Below are 25,675 nucleotides of genomic sequence, written 5' to 3'. Positions count from 1 at the left end.
ATGGTATGATTTCATTATTGTACAATGTTTATTTATTACTTTTTGGTTTTGTCTCATCTTTTTTTTTATTTGCTCTTTCTGTTTATCTTTTTGGGGCTTTTCCCCCTGGGTCTCTGCTGAAAAGGGGCCACTGGCCCAGTCAGACTAACCCGCAAAAAATGTAAAAATAAAATAAAAATCACATCTCCAAAACACATGTATCCAGTACCACCTTTCCCCTTGTTTTTCATTGACCAGTTTTATCTGAATCCAGACTTCTCACTTTACTTACCATTAGTCTGTAATACTCTTCAAGCTTTGCTTTTGGAGCAACATCTGTGGGGATAAAAGTGGAAGGTCTTTGTAACAGAAAGACAGGTGAGAATTTCCAAATGTATGAAAGAAGATGGCAGTAATAAATGCTCTCACATCTTTGTATGGTCCCTAGGGCTATTTCAAGAGATTACAGACAACACCGCAGTTGTTACATAAATGAGGGATCCAGATTGTACCCTCTGTGCAGACAAGCTATGGTAGCCTAAGATATAGTTTTTTTTTTTTTTTTTTTTTTTTTTTTTTTTTTTTTAATATGTATATCTTAATCTCTCTCCACAGGCATCTTGCATTCCCATCAGAACACTCAAGCTGATCTTGATAGAGACACACACTCATGATAGCAAACTATCAGGGAGCCTTCCAGCAATCAATTCAGCTGTGGGGAACATCTCAGATCTTTTTGCTTCCAGTCACAACAATCTGTTGTAAATGTCTACTCCAGGATTATGTGCAAAAAGACCTGGAAAACTCATGCTTTTTCTTTTCCTTGGACAGGAATGTTCATGTGTTTTTTCCACTAAATAACAGGATCATTCTGAATATTCAGAAGGACTCCCAAAATGTTGTGGTGACTGCCATCTGGCCCAGGCGACACGGATTCTCCATTCTTTTTGAAATAGCCAAGTTCAATTACCATAAGTGCCTTCACAAACTGGACCTCCTCACACAAGACAGGGTGTGTTTTGATACTACACAACTCCAGACAACTGCGACAAACTGCTTGTTTGGTAGTCTTATTAACTTCTAGGCACCTATTTTCTGAGGATGTGCAGCAGGTACTAAAGGAGGCAAAAAAAGTCTGCTAATAGGAAATCTTATATTAGCAAATGGAAAATATTCTCTAGCTGGTACCAAGACAAGGACTAGGATCTGTTTAAGGCTACCGTTTCTCTGGTTTTACTATATTTGTACGAGTTATTCTGTGTGCTTTCGTGTTCTTATATCAGGGTACATTTGTAGGTCATTTCAGAATGTCTGCTCATGAACCCTTCCCCCCCTTTCAGTACAGTCTCATATGAAGAGGATTTTGAAAGGGTTGCATACTAGATTTTCTAGAAAACAGGTTGCTCCTCCTCGGGATCTTAATTTTTGTCTTTGAAGAATCAACTCTTGCTCTATTTCAACCACTTTATCAAGATCTTAACATGGAAAACAGTTTTGCTGGTTGCTCTAATTTCTACAAGAAGAGTGTTAGAGTTGCAAGCTGTTATGCTGGGCTGCCTTGTCTCATTTCCTTCAAAGATGGGGTTTCCTTAAGTACTAATCCTTCATGTTTGCCTAAAGTGGTATCAGAGTTTAAGTTGAGCCAAGCTATCCATCTCATTGTCTTTTTTCCAGAACCTAAAAATGAGGGAGAAAGAATCCTCCATACTCTGGATGTCCATAGACAACTCAAGATATCTTGAAAAAACTAAACATTTCAGGAACTCTGATCAGTTTTTTTTTTCACTTCTTGTGAAGGTAAGGCTAGCAGCCTATTTCAAAGCAGTTTGTATTCAAATGATTGTCTTATGCTGCTACCTTTTGTTATACCCACCACACAGAATCGTTTCCAGGCAGGATGAAATCTTACACTAACAGGGAATTGGCTTCGTCTTTGACTTTTTGGAAAGCGTGGAGTCTAGAAGTGGGCAACATGGTATTCTGTACATACTTTTACAAAGCACTACAAACTAGATTCCTCCACCAGATATGGCACAGGCTTTGCTGTGACCATTCTCCAGGAGCTCCTGGGCCCTCATCCTTCATTCTCAGTCTCTTTAAACTGTGGTAGTTCACTCGTAGCTAAAGCTAGTACATCAGTGATCAAATGATGAACATAGTACAGTTGTGAAAGTTAACTTGCCATAACAGTAAATAGTGTTTGGGGACTGTGTATGTGAGTGTAAGTGTGCAGCTTGTGAACACTTTTTGACAACTTATCCGACCATCTTGTTCAAGCAAAGCTGCCACCTTTGAGACATCCTCATCGCTTACAGCATTGCTATTTAGATGCTCCATCTGTTACATTTCCTGCTATACCTAGGGAGAAAAAGCTTGCCAAAAAGCTCTTGCCATCTCATTGGGCAATGCCTCATGCAGTGGTGGGTGAATCTGCAGTGGCCATTAGTCATTCCTCAAACCACTTACTTCCCTCTCCAACTTCCTCTGGTGAAATCCTTTCAGCCACCACGTACCAGGGGTCAACCATCTCCAACTTTCTCAAATCCTTTCAGCCACCACGTACCAGGGGTCGACTATGTCCTTTTCAGTGAGACCTTCCAGGAGATGTTGCTTGGTGTAGCTGGGAAAGAGACCTCTAGATGGGGCAGAAGTACCTTTTCCAGGTTGGTGATCTTCCAAAGTTGTAAAGAAAAAAAAGTTTATATATTGCTTATGTAAAGACATAGTGACTGTTATAAAAGATGATCATCTTACTTTAGCAAAGCAATGGTTAGACTTGATCCTGGTGCTCAGAAATCCTTACCTAGAATAATGTCAGCAGGCAGAGGCCTCAGGGAGATTCTGATATAGACAGGAGCAGGGCTTTTTTTTTTTTTTTTTTTTTTTTTTTTTACTGCAGATTCAAAGCCAAAATCTGTGGTTCAGAGGAAATGTGATTCTGATAACCTCCCTTGGAGGAATTTTCCTTTTCACAAACAATAGCCAGGGTGAATCAGGTGTTTTTACAGGAGCAGATGGATGTTCTCCCTGAATTGAAAGTACTGTACATATATTGCAAGCAGTTATGCCTCATTCCACTCCCATACCTCTTGTTGGCCAGTCTTGGAGGATGTATTAATGTTGCCTGCAAAAATCCTAATTCCCAACCCTCAGTTTTCAAAAAAGAAGATAAACTTTACTAAGTTTCTTAAACTAACTAACATTTTTGATATTGTTCCATATCACTTTTGCAGTTTTCATTACTAAAGGGATGCCCTGCCTAGGGAAGCCCAACATCCGGCCAGTATACCAAAGCCTTTAGGTTTTTAAGGACATTGTATGTCGCATGTATGTTCCCCGCTCACGACGTAGGGCATAAAGGTGACGTACATACCTCGGAACTTATTTGCCACCAGTCTGAATGCCATCTTTGATAATCAGTTTGAACGCTCTTTTGTTTGTACTCAGACATGTGCCCCATTGGGGGTTTCTTATTACTTTATTTTTCTTTTGGTTTGTGAGGTTGCGTGAAATCCAGAAAGGGAAAATGTCAGTGTGGGAGACAGATTCCCCCTAAGGTCCATCACCAAGTGTCTTTTTGCTTGGATGCATATCACAACCATACTCTGTGCTCGATTTGTCAAGCATTTGTCCCCAAGACCCTTCGTAGTCCTCTCTCCTTCTTGTCTGTCTACCTGGAGAACCAACATCTGAAGTTGTTGGTGGAGGGTGTGATGGGGGAATCATCCCGTCCTGAGGGTCAACCATCTCCCAAGAAGACCAAAAAAAGTTAGGTCGGATTCAGCTGCTGTCCTGCCTCCCCCGGTCGTCTCTCGAGGCTGGTGAAAGACCAGAGGATTGTCAGGTTGTTCTATAAGATTCCTCTGTCATGACTGCATCAGAGGCCATCACAGATCTGGCTTCTCCCACATCCTTGGAGTTTCTGCAGATGTCTTTGGCAGATGTTGAGGGGTAACCTTGGCTGATAATATCCAAGGGACCCAGGGGCATTCCTCAAATTCTTGTTTGGGAGGTGATTCCCACTACATTGACTGTCGGCAAGGGTCTGAATCTTCTAAGGTCTTTAGGGCCGATGTCCCTGTAAAGAAAAATCAGAAAACAAAACACATTTCCTCTGCTCCCAAAGTTCCCCAGCATGAATGGCAGGATTTTACACATGGGTTGTGTAATGCACTCAGCCTTGAAGCCTCCTCAGGGACAGGGAGTTTCTGTTCCTCCCCCCGGTCATCTGCTCCATTTAAGAGGTCTGGGGAGCAGGACTCTTCTGTTGAGGACTTGCGCTCATGGGAAGAGTCCTTGGTGTACTCCTCTGATTCCTTCTCCATTGGACTATGGTTCTGAGGTGGATTCCGTTAGCCCTGATTTTCCCTTTGAGGAACTTTCTTTTGGGGATACTGTCTCTCAATTTGATGGAATTCTTTAAATGGGACTGTTCAAGTTTGTGACTTCCAGAAGAGGTATTATGAATTCCTCCAGATGGAGTTACTTAAGCCCTCTGCTGCCCCTGTGGTTGTAGCTGCCGTGTTAGACACTTTTTCAGCAGCTTCTCCGGCTCCTGATTCCTAACTCCAGCCCCTAAAAAACATAGGTTTTATAATGTGCCTGATGACTGTAAGTTTCTCTACAAATGTCCCTCTGCTGACCCTTCTGTAGTGCCTCTGTCTTCTGACAAATCTTCCACGCTCTTACCTTCTACAAAATTTTGTCTCTGTGACAGACAGTAGGGTCTGTGGAACAGCTGGTGGTTATTTAATTATCAGACCCATATAACCAGGTATGTATTTGCTTTTCTTTCTCAGGCCAGTCAGGCTATCTGTGACCTTCCTAATTCTGAAGGGAAGTTTTCGGCCCTCTCTTTGTTGGGCTCCTCTTCCCAAGTGGCTTGCCATTCTAGTAAATGTAGTTATGATTTTACTGATGCTTTTTCTAGAGCTACTGGTTTTGGTTCTGTGTTGAGGTGTTACTCTTGGCTTTGCCTCTAGCTTATGTCTTATGATGTTACGGCAAAATTGCTGGATGTTTCCCTTGATAAAAATTTGTTTGGTTCTGCAGCTGCTGAGATTTTTAAGCCCCTACAAGAAAAGACAAACATTTTTGTTTCTCCTATTACTAAATGTCAGAGGAATTATCCCTGTAAGTCTGCCTTTGTGCATAATCGGTCTTGCCATCCACCAAAAGGAAAAAAGGGTTCTAGATGGGCTGCTTCTGCTAAGTCTACTCAAACTTCTACTCAGAAGCCTCCTTTTCCAAACAAGCCAGGTGCTGTCTATCTGCTTCCCCTCCATCTTAAGTTAGGTTCCTTTATCTCTTTGTCTCTACCTGTCTCTTCCCAGTTGGTTAAGGGTCACTCAGGATTCTTGGGGTTCTGTCCGTCATCCGTCAAGGATACTTCATGGTATGGAAATCCCTTCCTCCTTTTCTGGGCATTCCCCAACCTCCTCATGAACTGCTGCTTTTCTTTCCAAACGTATGTCAGGGCCTTTTGTTTTAAGGCACTATCCAAGCGATTTCTGCTCTTCAGAAGGGGAAGGAGTTTTTTTCCAGAATGTTTTGGTTCCAAGGAAAGAAGGCACCTGAAGGCCCATTCTGAACCTATCTCAGCTCAACAATTTTTAAAGATCCCTTCCTTTCGGATGTTGTCCCTTCAGACTCTGTTTCCTCCCATTCTTCCTCAGGCTTTCCTGGTCTCTCTGGATCTCAAGGATGCTTATCTTCACATCCCTATTCATTCCCATTTCAGGAAATATTTTCATTTCTGTGTTTCTTCCTTGCATCTTCAGTTCTCTGCTTTGCCATTTGGCCTCTATACTTTCCTCCCGTTCTCATACTGAAGATCCTGCTCAAGATAGTGCAAGACTCCCCAAAATCTTGCTGGTGACTCCTTTCTGCCCAGACAGTGTTGGTTCCCTCTTCTGCACCTAGCCAAGGACAATCACCACTAGTTACCTCAGAGGGTGGACCTACGTACACAAGACGAGGGGTTTCTCATCCATCCTCACTTGTCCCCTCTTCAACTGACACTGTGGGTGATGGTCCCTTTTAAGCACCTTTTTTCTGAGAACGTGGTTTCTGCAGACCACCAGGAAATCTTGAGTCCAAATGGAAGAGATTTTCTGTCTGGTGCCTTTTTCGTAACCAGGATTAATTTTCTATGGAAATTTCTCTGGTTCTGCCTCATTTGTGTGGATTGTTCCATGCTGGGTTGGCATATTCTTCAGTTAAAGCTCACCTTTCAGCTATTTCTGCTTGTCTGCCTTTATGTCCTCTTGTAGCTTCTAGATTTGAAGTCAAACAATTTATTAAAGGCATCTTTCATATTAGGCCTCCCATGAAACCGGTTCCTCCTTCCTGTGACCTTAATTTTGTTCTTTAAAAATTTTGTCAGGCTCCTTTTGAGCCGGCAACTTCAGCTTCCTTGCAGCATTGTACATGGAAGGTTGTTGTTCTTTTGACCCGTACTTCAGCTAAGAGTGTGTATGAGCTTTAGGCCCTGTTAGAGTTAGGATATTCTCAGTAAATTCACTATAGTACATTTAGGTTGAATAAGGCCTGAAAATATAGTCATACATGTATACATTCAGTTTCAGAGAAAGGCAGTTTATTAGAAAGGAACGATGAGCACGAAATGTGCAGAAAGTACAGAAGTGCAGAATGTTCTTTTCTCAAGGGGAAAGATGTGCATAGCAATGGAATGCTAGATAAAGAGGCACATGTAAGACGAGGCTTGGAAACCAGGGCAACAAGACTAAGTAGGTGTGTAAAGCATTACAGGGTTTTGGTGTTATTAAAATGAACTTCAATTACAGTTGGTGAAGTCAGTCAGCTTGGCCTAACGTGCAGAAAAGATTAAATATCCAGCATTTTAAAAAGGAAGCTACAATACAGACACTCCAGCCTGAGTACAGAAGACAGGTCAAATAAAGACGATTTCAGTTTGTATTATTCAGGATAATCAGACTATATACATAGAAATTTTGGCTATATTTAGCAGCACTGTTATTATTATCCAGCATCCCGGTATTTCTACAGACTGTTGTTTATCAGCACTGTAAATGAAGACAGTATTTGGATATTGTGAGCATTTAATAAAGCCTTATTAAATGAACTGCAATGTTTGGAAAATTAATTCTAAAAAGTACACAAGACTTGGCCATAAAGGAGAGATTGGCACCTGTTCAGCATGAGTTTGAGTAATTAGATAAAGACTTTAAAGTCTCATTTCACTTGTTTCCAGTTAATTCCAGTATATTACAGTCTCATCAATTCTTACTGGCCCTTATGCCTGTTCCTCCTTTTTTTTATTTTTCATAAAGGCAAGGTGTCTCTTCATACTAATCCTACCTTTATGCTCAAGGTGGTTAATGAATAGTCCCTTGTTTTCCCCACATTTTTCCTTTTCCCCAGTCTGCTAGTGAGAAGGTTCTTCATACCTTGGATGTGCATAGACGCTCATGTTGTTTAGATAAGACTAAAGCCATTCACAAGTCTGAGCAAGTTTTTTCTTTTCATTCTAGATCTCTATGTTTGGCTGTTATAAGCAAACCATTTCTTCATGGATCTCTAAGGCCATTTCCTTCTGTTACTCCTTTCATGTGAAAAGTCTTTCTTACTCTGTAAAAGCTCATTCTACCAGGGCTGTAGCTTCCTGTGGTGCTCTTTTTTTCAAAGAATTGGATACCAGTTCCATCCTTGAAGGTGCGACTTGGACTTCTGTCCACACCTTACTAAGCATTACAAATTGGATGTTGTTTCCAGAGCAAGAGCTGGCTGTGCCAGAGCTATCCTCCATGGATTTCTTGAGGGCTCTGCTGGGCCTTCCAACTCCGAAGTTTCCTCTTGAACTTTTGTTCTCGTCCTTTAGTAATCATTACTGCAACAGTGATATGGGAGGAAATAGTACAGTTGTGTAAAATCTTACCATAACAGTAGATGTCCTTCTCTTCACTGCTGCAGGTATTCGCTCCCTCCTCCCTTTTTTCTCTTCTCCTCTTCCTTTTTTTCCTTCTGGATGCTTATGTTAATCCTCCTCTCCTTGGATTGTTGATGTCCTTCAATTTCACTGTTGAATTATTCGTAATATTAGGGATTCCCTGCTTAGAGCAGCTTGATGTCTGGGCAGTATACCAAGCCTTAGATGCCATCCCTCTCACACATGCTCCTCGTGTAACGTAGGGTATGAAGGTGATGTCTGGATGTACCATCCTCAGAACTTTGCCACCAGTCCGAATGCCATCTCTTGATTGTCTCTCTGAACGTCTATGTTCTGTTGCTGGGTTCACTGAGCCGTTGAGATAAGTACCCCATTGGGGTTCATTTTACTTGTCTTTTCTTTTAGTTGGTTGTGGGATTTTGTCATCCTTGAAGGGTAAATGCCAGTGTGGGAGATTACCCATAAAGACTGCCACAAACAGTGTTTGTTTTGCCTTGGTGCCTCGCACAACAATATGTCCTGTTCCATCTATCTGTCTTTTGTACCTAAAAACTTTACATAGTAGACTTTCTTCTTTGGTTACTGTATCATGACATTCAGCATCTTAAACTTCTTGGGGAAGATACGATGGAGAGAACTTCCCGATCCGAGGGACAGCCATCAGGGAAGAAGGCCAAGAAGCCTAGACTGGAATCTTCCACTGTTTAACCTCCACAGGACATCTCTTCTGAGGTGAGTGAATGCCCAGAGGTTCGCTTGGCTTTTTTGCCGGACACCTCTGCCACAAATGGGTTGGAAGCCGGTGGAGATCTGACTTTAAGCACATCTGATGAGGCTTTGCAGACATCCGTTTCAAACGTTCAGGGGGAATCACGGCTGATCATTTCTGAGGGGCCTAGGGGTGTTCCTCAAATTTTAGCAGAGAAGTCGTCCCTACTACCATTATTGAGTGCTGTTCTGGTCAGAGCATTCGAAGTTTTATAAGGTAGAAATCCCACTAAAGAAAAAACAAACTAAAAAGATTTCTGCTACTCCTAAGGATCCACAGAGTGGCATGACAGGCCTTCACTCAGGGTTTGTTTAGTGCTTTGATGGCATTGAAACTTCCTCAGGAATTTTCTGATGTTCTTCGTGCTTCACTGTTGCAGTCATTACATTTGGGTAATCTGCTAGCAGGTTGCCCTCAAGTCGGCCTGATTAACAAAGTCCTGGATCCTGCGTCGGTTGCTGTCCCTTCTTCCATGACGTCAGGTCATCAGGGGTATAAAACATGCAGCCGACGCCATTTCATCAATCTTTCTTGCCGTGTGGTGCCCGAAGCAGAAGCAGTTCGCAAGTGCTGGTCGCCCGACTCCTGAAATTTTCGTTTTTGAGTTTCAGACCTGAAGTCTTCAACTTAAAGCTAAGTACCCCGTTGGGGAAACTTTTTCTTGCTCCTTACCAATGTCATTAAAAGTTAATAATTGCATTACTTGTGGAAAGCAAATACCTCATAAAGATTTTCATTTGTACTGTATTCCTGTCCTAGGCCCTGACCACGATGTACCTTGCTGCCGGTTTTGTGCTTTATTTAATCAGCGCACTATCCGTCGTCGGTACATTTTTGCCTCTAAATATTTCTGTTCTCGGTTTAATTATCAAGAAATGACGTCTGTTAGCCATCCAACTACTGGAATTCTGAAAAAACGCAAAGAAAAAGACAGAGACAGGCCGTCAAGGTCCAAAACTGCCGACAACGCTTCTCCTAAGCCAGTTGCCTGTTCGCCGGTACTCAGTGAGGCGCTTTCACAGCCCCTGATAACCCGCTGCTTCTGACTCGCAGGCCTCTACTGAGACCCATTAGGAGTCCGGTATGCCACGAGATATTTCTCCAATGGAACCCGTGGATATCTCTGCCTTGGATGGGTCCGGAGCCACTGTGCAGGCACCAGCTTCTGAGGGTGTATTCAGGCCTACAGACTTGCATATTAAACCGACTCCACCTTCTAGTCTTAAGGCCTAAATCTCTATCCATGTCTAAAAAACTGATGCCCAGGCCACATGTTCAGGCCCCTATGCCTAAAAAAACAAATGATCAAGATGGCTGAAGATGTTATTATTCTAATCAAGGGTAGTCAACCCCCCCCCCCCCACACACACACACACACACACACACACACACACACACACACTTCTAAGAGGCCTAGGACTGAGCTTGACTATGATTCTTCTGCTCAGGACACTGTTTCTTCTAATTCTTCCAATGACCTAGATTTGTCCATACCTACTTATGAGGAATTCTGATGCAGAGGATTCCATTCCCTCTGACCGCCCCCCCCCCCCCAAGGACTTTTCTTTTGGGGAAACTTTACGTACCTTAAGGAAGCTTTTCCACTGGGAAAGTCAGGAATTTTCTGAATCTAAAAAGAGGCTTAGGGATTTCCTCCTTCTTCCTCAGCATAGACCTTTAGCTATACCTCCTGTACTAGACGTTGATGTGTTTTCGGAATCCAGGAAACCCCTGATTCCCTGCCTCTGGCTCCCAATAAACCTGACAGATATTGCAGGGTTCCCGAGTTCCACAAGTTCCTTTTCAAAACTCCTGTTGCGGAACCAGAAACCATTTCTCAGGGTCAAGGACATTAAGGCTTCTACTGCTAAAAATCCTACCCCTTCTGATAGAGATTCCAGGGCGCTGGATAGATGGGGTAAAAAGGTTTATACTTCTGCAACCTTGGCAATCAGGGCTTTAAACTGCCAATTTCATATGCTAAAATATCAACAGCATATTATGGGACTGCTCAAACAGAAAATGATGTTGATTTCTGACTGTGTGGAAAATAAAGATTTACAGGATTTATTGCATTCTGCTGAACAAGTTGGAAAACATACTTTGCAATGTGGTTTTGATTCTTTGGAGGCCTCTTGCTGGGCTGCTGTTACTGGGTCTGTGCTTAGAAGGCATGCTTGGCTTACGGAGCAATCTCTGCCTGATCATATTAAAGCAAAATTGTTGGATGCCCCTTTAAAGCAGGACCGCCTTTTTGGCAATAAGGCTGAAGAAGTTCTAAAAAAGATGGAAGATAAAGCTAAATCTATGCAAACTGTAAAATATTTCTTACAAGTGCAACCTCCAAGATTTAGTAGACACTGGCCTACTAAGAATTGGTCCTTTCCAGCTCCTTCCAGATCCACTCAAGCCAAACCCAGAACACACCAAAAGCACCCAGGTTTCAGTCCCAAGGGACTCTCAGACCTAAGCAATGGGGGGCCTCCACTTCCAAATGTGGAAATAGCAAGACACCCCCCATGGTAAACAGTCTCAATGACTTTCCTTTAAAATTACCAAGCACTTATCTTTCAGCCTCCCCTTTGGGGGGAAAGATCGCTCTTCATGCAAAAAACTGGGAACTCATAACCCTGGACAAATGGGTTTTAAATATAGTGTCCCAGGGATACAGATTTAATTTCCACACACTGCCAACACTGAATGGGTGGCCAGACCTGCACCCAAATCAGTGGGCAGAGGCTCAGAAACAGGTACTTTCCCTCTTAAACATGGGGGCTATTCATCCGGTGCCAGAAGAGGAAAAGGGACAAGGTTTCTATTCCAGGCTTTTCCTGGTATTCAGAAAAGACAAATCATGGCGTCCAGTTCTGGACCAGTCTACTCTAAACACCTTTCTGGACGTTCCAAAATTCAAGATGCTGACTCTTCACCAGTTACTTCCTATGCTAGGCAAAGATTCCTGGTTGGCAGCTCTAGATTTAAAAGAAGCTTACCTGCATATCCCAATCAAGGAATCTTGCAGAAGATAACTACGCTTCAAAGCAGGCTACTTGCATTATCAGTTCTCTGCACTGCCCTTTGGATTGTCTACTGTGCCCAGGGTATTCACCAAGTGCCTGGCTCCAGTAATTGCATTTTGCAGACAGAAATATTCAAATATATCCATACCTGGACGATTGTCTAATTCAGGCAGAAAACCAGGCCATACTTATAAATCATCTGACGTTTGTGAAAAGGGTTCTAACTTGTCTAGGGTACACCATAAACGAAAATAAATCTCAACTGGTACCCTCTCAACAGATTACATTTCTGGGTGCAAGCTTGAATACAACTGCCCAGATGGCTTCCCTCATGCCAGAAAAGCAAATTCATTTGGTAACTTACTTCAAACAAGTGACCACAAAAACTCTATCTGCAAGACAAATACTGCAAGCCTTGGGGTTTATGGCCTCCTGCATTCTTCTAATTCCATATGCAAGACTGCGTATGAGGAAACTTCAGTGGTACTTAAAAAGTCTATGGAGTCAACATTGTCACAGCCTGGAAACTATGATTCCTATCATACCTTGCCTACGCCTGGAGTTCCTATGGTGGGCAGAGGCCTGCCACCAAAACAAGGGACCGCCATTCACACTACCCCCTGCCGCCCATACCCTAACTACAGACGCATCAGACTATGCATGGGGGGCTCACCTGGCAAGGAAGTGCATTCAGGGCAAATGGAACCCAAATCAAATACACCTACATGTCAATCAGAAAGAAATGTTAGCTGTACAGAATGCTCTGACAGCCTTCAAGGACTACATTCATCCAGGACAACTAATGGTAAAGACGGACAACACCACGGTTATGTGGTACATAAACAAGCAGGAGGGAGGGTGCACATTCTTACCCCCTCTGCAGACTAGCCATGGCCTTGTGGAGTATGGCCTTGAGCTACCAAGTGCAACTACAAGCTCAATTCCTGCCAGGAAAACTGAATACACTAGCAGATGGACTAAGCAGAAATCTCATGGACTCACATGAGTGGAAACTGGAACCACGGAGTTTCAACCTGTTGACAAGCAAATGGGGGAGCCCAGACATAGATCTTTTTGCCTCCCACGAGAACTACCAGTTGGACAAGTTTTGCACAAGGACTCCTCACAAAAAAGCCTGGAAAATGGATGCTCTGCCCTTCAGCTGGAAAAACCTATCAGTCTACGCCTTTTCCCCTCTGCCTCTGCTCTCCAAAGTTCTGCTAAAAGTCAGACAGGACAAACCAAAAATGATTTTGATTGCTCCAGACTGGCCATGCCAACACTGGTACCCACTCCTGCTCAGTGTGTCACAAATATCTCCATGGCACCTGCCTCAAACACCTTCCTTACTGTCTCAGCAGGCGAACCAAATTCTGCACCCTCAGCTCTCAGCATTGAAACTTGCAGCTTGGCTAATCACTTAAATTCACCCTTAGCATCCCACAGCAAATCTGTGATGGATGTCATCTCGGAGGCGAGAAGACCTAGTACTAGAAAATCTTATGCTGACAAATGGAAAAGTTTCTGTGCCTGGAACCAATCTTTAGGGATAAGCACAGCAACGCCCAATTTACCTCTGATTTTGCAATATTTAACTGAGATGCTTCACAAGGGCCTGTCTCTTTCCTCTGTTAAAATCCACGCTTCAGCTATTTCAGCTCACTATAACACAGAACCCACCCCTCTTTTCTCATCCCCTGCTCAAACAGTATCTCAGAGGGGTAAAGAACTTGAGACCACCCAGGAGAGCTCCTACCCCCCTGCCTGGTACCTTCATTTTATTTTGGAAAAACTCACTTTACCTCCTTTTTGAGCCAGCTGCTACTGCAGACTTAAAATTTCTTTCTTGGAAAACAGCCTTCCTCTTGGCAATCACTTCAGCTAGAAGGATATCTGATTTACAGGCCCTTATGGCAGTGGAGCCTTTCATCATCTTTCATGCGGACAGGGTATCTCTGAGGACTAATCCATCCTTCATGCCCAAGGTGGTTTCCAGTGTGGCTCTTAACCAAGTGCATTAATTTGCCAACCTTCTATCCCAATCCACAAAACAGAGGAACGGATTCTGCAATCCTTGGACGTGCACAGACAACTTAGATTCTACTTGGACAGAACTAAATTTCGAAGAAAATCTGAACAGTTGCTAGTGGCATTTGCTGCTGGGGCAGAGGGGAAGGCTGTTTCAAAACAAACCATTTCTAAATGGATAAGCCATTGCATTAATTTCTGCTATAAGCACCATGGAAATCCTATCCCCCAGGGGATCAGATCTCATTCCACCAGGGTTGCATCTACTTCTGCAGCCTTTCTCAGAGGTGTTCCTACCAGGGATATTCTAGAAGCTGCTACCTGGAGTTCAGTACAAACTTTCACCAAGCATTACCATTTACCAATTTTCTGTAAATCCAGAGCTGGCTTTGCCACTGCAGTCTTGCAGGGCCTTATAGCTGGTCCTAATGCTGTATAAATCCATTCTCCCAACCATAGCTTTGGGAGTCTACCCAAATGTAATGACTGCAACAGTGAAACACGAAGAACCATAGTACAGTTGTGTACACTTACCATAAATGTAGCTGTTGGAGAGTATTCACTGTTGCAGTCCTGGTTACCCTCCCTCCAGCCCCGTTTTTTTCTCTTACTATACCTCTACTTTCTTTTATTATGTTTAAAAAAGCCTTTTTGGTGTATTTGCTTTTGGTTGAAGGTATATTTTTGTGTTTTTAATTTTATTTGCTCCCCATTTGGGGGGCACCTGACATCTGGGGCAAGAAAAAACTGATGTAATGGCGTTGGCTGCATGTTTTATACCCCTGACGACCTGACGTCATAGAAGAAGGGGACAGCAGCCGATGCAGGACCCAAGACTTTGTTAATCAGGCCAACCTGCTAGCAGATTACCCAAATGTAATGACCACAACAGTGAATACACTCGAACATCTACATTTATGGTAAGTGTACGCAACTGTAATTTCCAGCACCCCCTTTGTCCTCTACTCTCCTTAAAAGACCCAGGGAACAGGATTCCTCTGAGGAGGAGTTGTATTCAAATGAGGAATCTCTTGCTTGCTCTTCTCAGATTCCTTCTGTTGGAATATGGGTCAGAGGAAGAAGAATCTGCCAGTCCTGATATTCCATTTGAAGAGATTTCTTTTGGGGAGACAATCTCCAGGATCATGGAGTTCTTTACATGGGATTGTGCTCAGGTCTCCGAGATTCATAACAGTAGATGTTCTTCTCTTCACTGCTGCTGCAGATGGAATAGTCTAAACCACCTGCTGTTCCCCCTGTTTTGACTGCTTTGTTGCATGCATTTTCCGTGCCTCTAAAGCTCCAAATTCTCAGCTCCCTGCTCCTAAGAAACCTGATAGGTTCTGTAGTGTGCCTGAGGACTGTAAATCTTTGTACAAGTGTCCTGCTGTTGACCCCTCAGTGATATCTGTAGCCTCTGACAAACCTTCTCATTTGCTTCCTTTGCCTGAATTACTGCCCAGTGATAAAGATAGTAGAACCATGGTAAGGACACGTAAGAAGGTGTACGCTTTGGCTACCTTGGCTTTTAGGGCTGTTAATTATCAGACCCATATATCCAGGTATTGGTTGGCTGTCCTTTCCCAGGCTTGTCAGGTTATATCTAATCTTCCTGACTCTGAGGGTAAAACTTCTGCTCTTTCAGTGTTAGGGGCTTCCTCCCACATGGCTCGTCATTCCAGTAAGTGTCTTTATGATGCAGCAGATGCTTCTTCTAGGGCTGCTGCTTTTGTGTCAGTGATGAGGTATTCTTGGCTTCTGCTTCAACCTTTGCCTGATGATGTCAAAGCTAAGTTGATGGATGCCCCTCTTGATGATGACCACTTGTTTGGTGAAGCTGCTGATATGCTTAAGTCCCTTCAGGATAAGGGAAAGGCTTTACAGACCTTAAACATGCGTTTGTTCTCCTGTTCTTAAATTTCAGAGAAGCTACCGTAATAAGCCATCCTTTATTTGCAGGCAGTCTTGCCCTCCTATGGGGAAAAAGGTAGCAAGCAGGCTCCTCAGACTTCAGTGCTTCAGAAGACGTTCCTCTCTCTCTGCGAGGTGTGTGTGTGTGTGTGTGTGTGTGTGTGTGTGTGTGTGTGTGTGTGTGTGTGTGTGTGTGTGTGTGTGTGTGTGTGTGGCTACAGATTACCAAGGATTCCTGGGTTTTGTCCGTTATTCTCCAGGTTTATTTCATGGTGTGGAAATCCCTTCATCCTTCTATGGATATTCCTCAACCCCCTCAGGAGCAACTTTCCTTTTTCCTGGAGGTGTTTCAGGACCTTTTGACTCTGGGTACTGTTCAAGAGGTGCCTGCGTCCCAAAGGGGTAGGTGGTTTTTCTCCTGGATGTTTCTAGTACTAAGAAAAGAGGGTACTTGGGGACCAGTTCTAGACCTATCTCATCTAAACACTTTCCTGAATGTGTCCTTTTACGAATGTTGTCCATTCAGACTTTGTTCCATCTTTTGCTTCCTCAGGCTTATATGGTGTCTCTGAAGCTCAAGGATGCTTATCTCCAAATTCCAATCCATCCCCTTTTCAGGAAGATTTTACGTTTTACTTCCTGGCATTTTCAGTTCTCTACTTTGCCCTTTGGCCTTAATACTGCCCCAAGGGTATTCACCAAAAGTTTTGCTCCTGTGATTGCTTTTTGCAGGATTCAGGAGATCCAAGTATTTCCTTACTTGAATGACCTTCTGTTTCAGATATCCTCTCCAGAGAACCTGTTGCAAAATCTCCATTTTTGCCATTTCTGTTCTTCAGAGCTTGGGGTTAACAATAAACTTCAAAAAGTTTTCTCCGACTCCTCATCAGTATCACATTTTTCAGGGTGCAGGATTCAGATGGTGCCTTTTTTGGCATCCCTGCCTCCTCTCAAGGCCTTGACCCTCATCTCCTTTTTCAAACTCTTCTCCCTCTGGCCTCCATTACAGCCAGGGGGTTTCTTGAGAGCTCTTGGTTTCATGGCATCCATCATCCCTCTGCTCCTTCTGGCCAGACTTCACCTGAGGAAGTTTTAGTGGTTCCTGAAGTCAGCTGGCTTCAACATGATGCTCATCCCCTACAATTTGTAGTTTCTCTTTTACTTAGTCTGAAGAAGGAACTCCACTGGTGGATCCAGCGGTTGTCCCTACCTCCAGTTTTCCCTTTTCACCCCCCCCTTCCCTCTCGGGAGTTGTTCTCAGGTGCTTCAGATGTGGAATGAGGAGCAGCTTTTGGATCCCTAAGAGTGCAGAGGGTGTTGTCTCCTCTTCAACAGAAAGAGCATGTCAGTGTCAAAGAGATGAGAGCCCTTCTGACAGTTCTTCAGGCTTTTCATCCTCTCTTTTTTTTTTCTACCCGGACCTCTCAAGGTGTTTACAGACAACACCACAGTGATGTGGTATGTAAACAACAGGGGGGACAAGATCTCATCTTTGCCATTTGGCACTCTTGGTGTGGGATCTTACTCTCCAGGAGTAATTGACTCTTCATACAGTTTACATTCCCTCAGATCAAACTATTGTGGCAAACACACTGAAAAGGTCCTTAACTCAATCCCATGAATGGGTGCTTCACAGGGACGTTTTTCTGGACATTGTCCACCAGTGGGATGCTCCTCAGACCTATTTGCCTCCCCTCTGAACAGACAGTTTCCTCTGTTTTGTGCCAGAGTCCCAGGTCCTCTAGTGTGGAAGGTGAACGCCCTATTTTTCTTGGAAGGGGATGTTTCTTTATGCTTTTCCTCCTCTTCCCCTTATTCCAAAGTCCTGTTCTAAATTCAACACCCCCCCCCACCAAAAAAAAAATCTTGATGACTCCCTTTTGGCGGAGACAGCATTGGTTCCCTCATCTTCTGTGTTTTGCCAAGGGAAATCATCTCAAGTTACCTCACAGGGTGGACCCATTCGATTCCCTCATCCATCCCCACCAGTCCACTCTTCACCTGACTGTGCGGGTGATAGGATTTCAATTCCACATAGACACTTGCATTTTGTTTTTTTTTTTCTGTGTTTTATATTTAAAATTTTATTAAATGTTTATTCGTGGTTCCGGTTTTTCCATTTTTTTTCTTTTCTTTCACTTACCGTAGAAAGCATAACTAATGCCATTAAATCAAAGGGAAAAATGCTTCTGTTCAAGAATGTTCCTGTTACTAAAGAGCGAGTCTTCTTGGTGTCCAGTTTTCGTGTCTTTCCTTTGAAAATCTTTGTGAAATTTCCAAAATTCAGGATGTTGACCCTTCAAAATCTGTTACCTCTCATTACCCTGTAATGTTTTTTTGATAACATTTGATCTAAAAAATGTGCATCACATTCACATGGCTAAAGACTTGTCTAGGGCACATTATCAGATCTCCTAGATCACTGTTGCAGTATTCTTCACAGTAGGGATCTCCTGCCAAGGATAGCCCAGTGGCCGGCCAGTATACCAAAGCCTTTAGATCTTATATGTGCTGTACATCACATGTATGCTTCCTGTACAGGATGTAGAGCATAAAGGTAACATATGGATGCAGTTACCTAGAACTTCATTGCTGCCAGTCCCAACAACATCATTGCTAGTCTGTCTGAAAGCCCTTTTGCTGTGCTGAATACCTAGCTGTCAGGTAAGTGCCCTTTGGGGTCTTTTTTTCTCTTCTTTGGTCTTGTTCTTTTTTGGTTACCTAGAGTTCATGTTGTCCAAGAAGTGAAAATGTCAGTGTGGGAGGCAGGTTCTCCTTAAGGATCATCACAAATAGTTTATTTTTTTGTCTAGATGCTCTCCCATGACCATATGTCCTGTTTTATTTGTAAAGCATTTGTGTTTGAGATGCTTGGAAGTCTGTTGTCTTCCCTGACCATCTGTCTCGAGATCCAGAGACTTGAACTGATAGCCAGGGTAGCATAGTGGAATCTTCTAACCCCAAGGTACTGTTAAGCAAGAAGGCCAAGAAATCTTGGCTATTTCTTTGGCTGTCCAGCCTCCACCGGATGTTTCTCTAGAAGTGGGTGATAGCTTTGTAGGCTGTCCAGTGTCTACATCAGATTCTTCTGTCATGACCTCGTCAGAGGCTGGCATGGATCCTACCTGTTGCACGTCCTCTGAGGCTTGGCAGATGTCTGCACTGTATGTCAAGGGGAAATCGTAGTTGATCACCTCTGAGGGCCCTAGAGGGATTCTGCAGTTTATGGTCAGGGAAGAGATTCTAGGTACTCTTAATGAATTGATGTCATCAAGAGTCAGAACCTCTGGTGTTCTTTAGGGCTGACGTCCCTACCAAGAAAAAGCAGAAGACTAAGCATACTTCTGTATGCCCTAAAGGATCCTCAAAGGGAATGTCAGGAGTTTACTGAAGGCCTGTTTAATGCCTTAATAGCCCTCAAGCTTCCCCAAGGGGTTTCTGTGTCTACACCCCCTTGGAGTTCTGCTCCTTCCAAATAGGCTAGGGAACACGCTTCCTCCAATAAGTATTCAAAGTCTTGACAATGGGTACCAGTCCTACTCTACCCAGATGCCTTCACCTTTGGCTTATGGTTCTTATGAAGAGTCTACGAGTCCTGAGTCTCCCTTTGAGGAGTTGTCTTTTGGGAGACATTATAGCTAGAATTCTGGGATTCTTTAAATGGAATTCTTCTCAAGTGTCTGATGATCCAGATAGGGTATTATGAGCTGCCTCAGGTGGACACTCCTAAACCTTCTGCAGTACCTCCTGTGTTGGCTGGAAGGAAAAAAGTAGATCATGCCCCTTTTCAGTCTAGGCATTTGTCTAAATTCATCTAAAGTTATTGAAGTTTATATATTCTGTATGGTTGTAGATGGTCTCCTTTGAAGCAGCAGATATAAGTTTCCTGGGCTAATCCAATATGTATTTTCAATATACTTGCCCACATGGACAGTACGTATTCTTGATGTACTTTTGATGTCTCTATTTTTGTTAATAAAATTGATTTAAAAAATGCTGCCTGGGAATGATGATTGCTTTTTTCTCTTGGTTTTGCAGCCAAATCTTTACCCAACTGTGGGACTCCAGACACCAGGAGAAATTGTTGATGCCAACTTTGGGCAGCAGCCATTCGTGTTTGATATAGAAGATTACATGAGGGAGTGGAGGGCAAAGATTCATGGCACAGTGGAGCGCTTTCCTGTTGGAGATCGACTAGGAGAATGGCAAACCATGTTGCAGAAGTAAGATAACCATCCTTTTATACAAGTTTATTAGGTTTTTATATTTTTCTGTTTTTTTTCACTTGATTTTAAGGATTGCTTGTAATTGTATGTCTCGATGTTAACTTAATAGGTGTTTAGTGCATTGTGTTCAGGAAATTAGAATTGTTGCAATGTCTATGTATGCATTTTTATTTTTGTATGCGTGCATATACATGTATAAAGTCAAGGACATTAAAAGCTCCTATCACTTTTCTTAAAGTTTGCAATCATTTTGACTTGAAATGAACCCAGCTGCATTATGAGGCGCAGTATAAGTGATGTACATCTTAGTTGTCTGTACAGAGCAGATTCGGCGAAGAGGTTGATCAGAACTTAAATCTTTGCTTTTGAGAACACGTGTGTAGGTTTTTCTAAATATGTTAGTTATGCATGCTTAATGCCTGTAGCAGTTGCATAATTTGACATAACAGTTTTTATAGGATTCTGACTGACTGACTATAGTAAAAGTTCTGCGACCTACTAACAAGGCTGTGCATTCCTCTGTACAATTTTTGCTCATTTATTTTCATGACTCTGAGACCTTTATTTAATATAAAACTTCTGACTGACTATAGTAAAAGTTCTGCGACCTACCAACAAGGCTGTGCATTCCTCTGTACAATTTTTGCTCATTTATTTTCATGACTCTGAGACCTTTATTTAATATAAAACTCTAAGAGAAATTTTTACATAAAATGCATATTTTATTTTTGTTTTGACCTTTGTGTGCTCTTCCGCTGTCTTTCGTGTGCTCTTCCGCTGTCTTTCATGTCTGCCCATTTGTTCTTCTGTATTACCCTTCTGTTGGGGGTAGAAGAGGTTGGAGCATGATGTCTGAAATTGAAACCACTCTTGTCATCCTATATCCAATATAGACTTCTTGCTTGACATGCAGTGCGTCTCATACCAGCTAGTTCATTTGCGTGTATCTGTTGTATGCCCATGGATGTAAGGGCATCATTTACCATGTTTATTGAGGTTCCTAGACTCAGAGGGAACATTTGGCAAAAATCTCCTCACTTTCCCCTTTAGAGAAAGTGACCTTGATCTGCTTTTTCTGATGATGTAGTAATATGAAGAAAAAAAATTGTAGTAATGTTATTGTGTAAAATGCTGGTGACCCTGCGTAATAAGTCCTGGGTTTCACTGTAGGTAGCTTAAAGCCTCAAATACTTTATATTTTGTGTCTTTGCATTTAAACACAACATGGTAATGTTCATAGCATACTAGGTTGCAAGTTAATACTAGTTGGGCATTTTGAACAACTGTGTATAGTCTCGCCATCCATCCTAGTAAATGTCACCAGTAGATTTGCCTCCCTCTTTGATAAGGGCCATAGTACTAATCCCTGGGGCAAATTAATTCCAGGTAAAATCTGGAATTAACTGCCTGTAAAAACAGTACCTCAATTCAATCCTTAACAGTATTCAAAACTAGCCTAAAATTCATCTCCTCAGTAAGTCACTCTGCCAATGCTCCACCCCCGTCTGATGTACCAACTATATCTTAGCTGCGATTATCGAAAAGCATTTTTACCAGACCATACTCTGCTGAACCTGGAAAAGCCGAAAGACGCAACAACAACTCTGCTGATGCTTTCAGCTGTACACACCCAATATTTTATAATTGTTCTACAATTGCTCTCTATATTTTATATTAAGAGAAATCTAGGGATTATCTGGTTGTGTTTTTGTTTCTTTACCAGAATGTACATTGCCGCTGATGTTTTACAACTATAACTACTTTGTTTTATAATTGTTCTATGTTAAAACTGTCCTTTAATTCATGCTGTATTTTTATATGGGGAGCTTTTCTCCCCGGGCCCCTGCTGAAAAAAGATGCATGTCCAGTCAGACTTTCCCTGTAAACAAATGTAAAATAAAATAATAAATACAAATTTAGACTTGAAGGATGCTAAGGTGTTACACCACTTAACATGCAGTGGAAATTTATTCCATGGATAAAAGAATCATTTGGGTATTGTTTCTATCCCTCATTAAATTCCAATGCATGTCCCCTTGTAAGATGAGAAATTTGAAGAAGTGTTTAGTAGCATTGCCAATGTTTCATAAATGACAATCAGTTGAGCAGAATCGTTTATAGCCCGTAAGGCAAGGTAAAGCTGTGCACATGAGTCCATATGAGACAAAAAATTATCCAAGATTTATTTAATTTATCCAGGTACCTAAGAGAGCCTAGCCATTTGAGTCTTTTGATTAAGAAGCAGAAATTTGTGAAGCTGGGATATGGGTTTGGTAAAATGCATACTATTTAGAGCATTATGTCCAGTGATTAGCTTAAGAAAGGAAGAATGTAGAGAAGACTAAAGACCTCTCTGGCTGCTGAGGATGTACCTTTGATAAATAACTGGTCACTGAATAAAAATTTCCCTTTCATAACAGTTATGTTATCAATTTTCAGTTTGTTGTTGATAAGAGTGCACAGGTGTCTTATCAGCTTCAGCTTCCTTAAGCCGTATTCTATTTTTGTGATAATTACTTGATGTCCTTCATGGATGCATCTGCAGTCATAACAACTGGGTTGTCCTGTCGTCAGGCAGCCCTTCGGTCGGCCGGATTCCAAAGTCCGGGTCCGGCTTCGGCTGATGTCGCACTTCACCCGACGTCATCTCTGCTGGTCTTCGGGTATAAAGGCATCAGCCGACGCCATTTTCTTCAGTCTTTCTTGCCGCGTGGCGCCCGAAGCAGAAGCTGTTCGCAAGTGCCGGTCGGTCAGATCCAGAGATTACTACTACCGAATACTCCTTCGAAGACTTCTAAAAGCTAAGTACCCCGTTGGGGACTCTTTCTTGCCTCAGCCGATGTCAGAAAAAGTCAATAACTGTTTAACTTGTGGGAAACAAATACCTCATAAAGATTTCCACTCTTACTGTTTGCCTTGTTTAGGCCCAGACCACGACATAGCAGCCTGTTCGGCCTGTGCTTCTTTCAACCGACGAACGCTTAGACGTCGGTCGGAGTTTGCTGAACAGTTTTTCGGCTCTGAATTTGCGTACATTATGCCGTCGGATCCTCCGGCTACCCAAATCGTTAAAAAACGCAAAGAAACAGTCCGCCACTCGCGGTCCGGGGTTTCGGCGAAACCATGGTTAAGCAAACCGCGAGTGTCTCGGTTTCGGCGAAACCGAGAAAACTGATCAGAGTACAGCGAATCAATGACTACTACTGAGGTTCCGGTTACCTTACTTGAATCGGCCTCAGAAATTTTACCTACTACAGTGGTTACTAGTGACTTATCAGACACCATCCCTTTGGATGTCTCTACCCCAGCACGTGGTGCTGCTAGGCCTCCTGCAGCCATGTCTATTAAGGCCTTCGCCAGGGCTAAAGCAGCCAAATCTACTAAGTCAGTGCCTGTTAAACCCCCCTCAACCAGGCCCACTTCCAGTTCACAAATGCTTACTCTGGCAGAAGATTTAATATCCTTAATTAGGGATCTCAATCTCACCCAGACAGGGCCTCTCAGCCCCAGAAAAGAGACCTAGAGCAGAGCCCCTCGAGCCTGTGTCCTCTGATGATTCTGCGGAAGACTCAGATATTACAGACCAGCCAGAGGCTCCTTTCTCCAATTTTGAGGACTCAGATGCTGAAGAATCCATTCCAGCTGCTTCCCCACCAGAAGAATTCTCCTTTGGGGAAACCTTACATGCCATGAGAGAACAATTCCAATGGCAGGAACAGGATTTTTCAGACTCCAGAAAAAGACTTAGGACTTTTCTGCACCTACCACAACACAGGCCCTTAGCTATACCTCCTGTCCTCTCTGTTGTGGACGATGCATTTAATGATGTTTGCACTGCACCAGATTCTTTACCTCCAGCACCTGCCAAACCAGATAGATTTTACAGGGTGCCAGACACTCATCATCACCTATACAAGGCCCCTCTTGCAGACCCGAAACTATATCCCAGGGCCCTAAGGCAGTAGCCTCAACCACAGCAAAACCCTATTCCTTCTGAAAGGGAAGCCAGGTCTTTAGACAGATGGGGCAAAAGGTTTACACCTCTGCTACTCTCTCAGCTAGAGCTTTAAACTGTCAGTTTCACATGATACAATACCAAGAGTTTATGCTTGATCAGTTAACTAAAAGCTATCCTCTGATGACTCTATAGATAAGAAAAATCTATTAGAAATGGTAAATAACATACAACAGGTTAGTAACCATTCCTTAAAATGTGGCTATGATGCACTGGAGGCTTCATTTAGATCAGCCATGACTGGCACAGTGATAAGAAGACCTGCATGGTTGAAGGAACAAGTTTTACCGGATCATGTTAAAGCTAAGTTATTAGATGCTCCTATGGATAAGACCAGTTTGTTTGGTACACCTGCCCAGCAGGTAATGAAGAAAATGGAAGAAAAGGCAAAATCTGTACAAACTGTTAAAGATTTCTTGCAGGTTCAGCCCCCAAGGTTTAGCAGGAACTGGCCTGCCAAAAATTGGTCCTTTCCTGACTCCACAAGATCCCAAAGGGGCAGGAATAGACGTTCCAGAGGCAGAAATCAATCTAGAGGGGGTGCCTACAGAGGACGACAGTGGCAAGGTAATAAGAGCCACAGGCACAGCCACTACCACTACAACAGGGCAATCACAGTGACTTGACTCTAACTCCGCCTACCAGGGAACAAATAGCAGCACCCTTAGGCGGAAAATTAACCTTATTTTCAAAGAACTGGCACTATATCACAAAAGACAAGTGGATTTTGCAAACCATAGACCAAGGTTACCGGTTCCACTTCCACACTATACCAGTCAAAAGAGGAATGCCAAACCTACCTCCAAATCAAAAAACAGAAGCTCTACAGCAGATAATGCAATTAACAAAGATGAGAGCTGTGGAAAGAGTACCAATAACAGAACAAGGCAAAGGATTCTACTCCAGACTATTCCTAGTTCCAAGAAAGGAAAAAAGTTGGAGACCTATTCTCGATCTGTCCACATTAAACACATACATCATTGTCCCAAAATTCAAGATGCTGACCCTACAGCAACTTCTTCCCATGCTGGGCAAGGAGTGTTGGCTGGTAACTCTAGATCTCAAGGAGGCATACCTGCACGTCCCCATTCGACCAATTTGCAGAAGATACCTCAGATTTCTTGCAGGATCAGAGCACTATCAATTCTCAGCATTGCCCTTTGGCTTATCTACTGTGCCCAGAGTATTCACAAAATGCCTGGCATCAGTAATCGCCCACTGCAGACTACAGGGAATCCAAATTTATCCATACCTGGACGACTGCCTGCTACAAGGGGACAACAAAAGCAAGCTGACAACAGATTTACAAAGGGTCATTTACTTGCTACAAGCACTGGGATACACAGTCAATTTGCAAAAATCAAGGCTGATTCCATCCCAAACAAGGACATTCTTGGGCGCGGAATTGGACACAGTAAAACAAATGGCATTCCTAACTGCAGAAAAACAAAAATCTCCCTCTTTACTTCTTGGCACTAACAAACCACAGCAAACTAACAGCAAGAAAAGTTCTGCAGGCCTTGGGCTTCATGGCATCATGCATAATCTTGGTTCCACATGCCAGACTACATATGAGAAAACTACAGTGGTACCTAAAGAATTTATGGTCCCAACACAGGCACAGCCTAGAAGCAGAAATTCCACTAAGTCCATGCCTAAAACAGGAGTTCCTATGGTGGGCTCAAGCATGCCAGTCAAACCCAGGCTTACCCTTTCACAAATATCAAGCAAGCCAAACCATCACAACAGACGCCTCGGACCTAGGATGGGGGGGCTCACATGCTGGACAAATGCGTG

At 42.9% G+C, this 25,675-nt stretch overlaps 1 protein-coding gene across 1 annotated transcript in view; it reads left to right on the top strand.

The window, feature by feature from the left end:
* Nucleotides 1-25,675, top strand: part of RANBP10 (RAN binding protein 10) — a 1,949,085-nt gene that overhangs the window by 732,831 nt on the left and 1,190,579 nt on the right. Inside the window, exon 6 of the mRNA XM_044081464.1 lies at nt 19,676-19,860. Coding sequence (XP_043937399.1) covers nt 19,676-19,860 — 185 coding nt within the window. The remainder of the gene's footprint in view (nt 1-19,675; nt 19,861-25,675) is intronic.

This window comes from Protopterus annectens, chromosome 8.part0 (genome assembly GCF_019279795.1).
Source record: "Protopterus annectens isolate FY-2018-M chromosome 8.part0, PAN1.0, whole genome shotgun sequence".
Lineage (NCBI taxonomy): Eukaryota > Metazoa > Chordata > Ceratodontiformes > Protopteridae > Protopterus > Protopterus annectens.
This window is presented reverse-complemented; position numbering and strand designations above follow the sequence as displayed.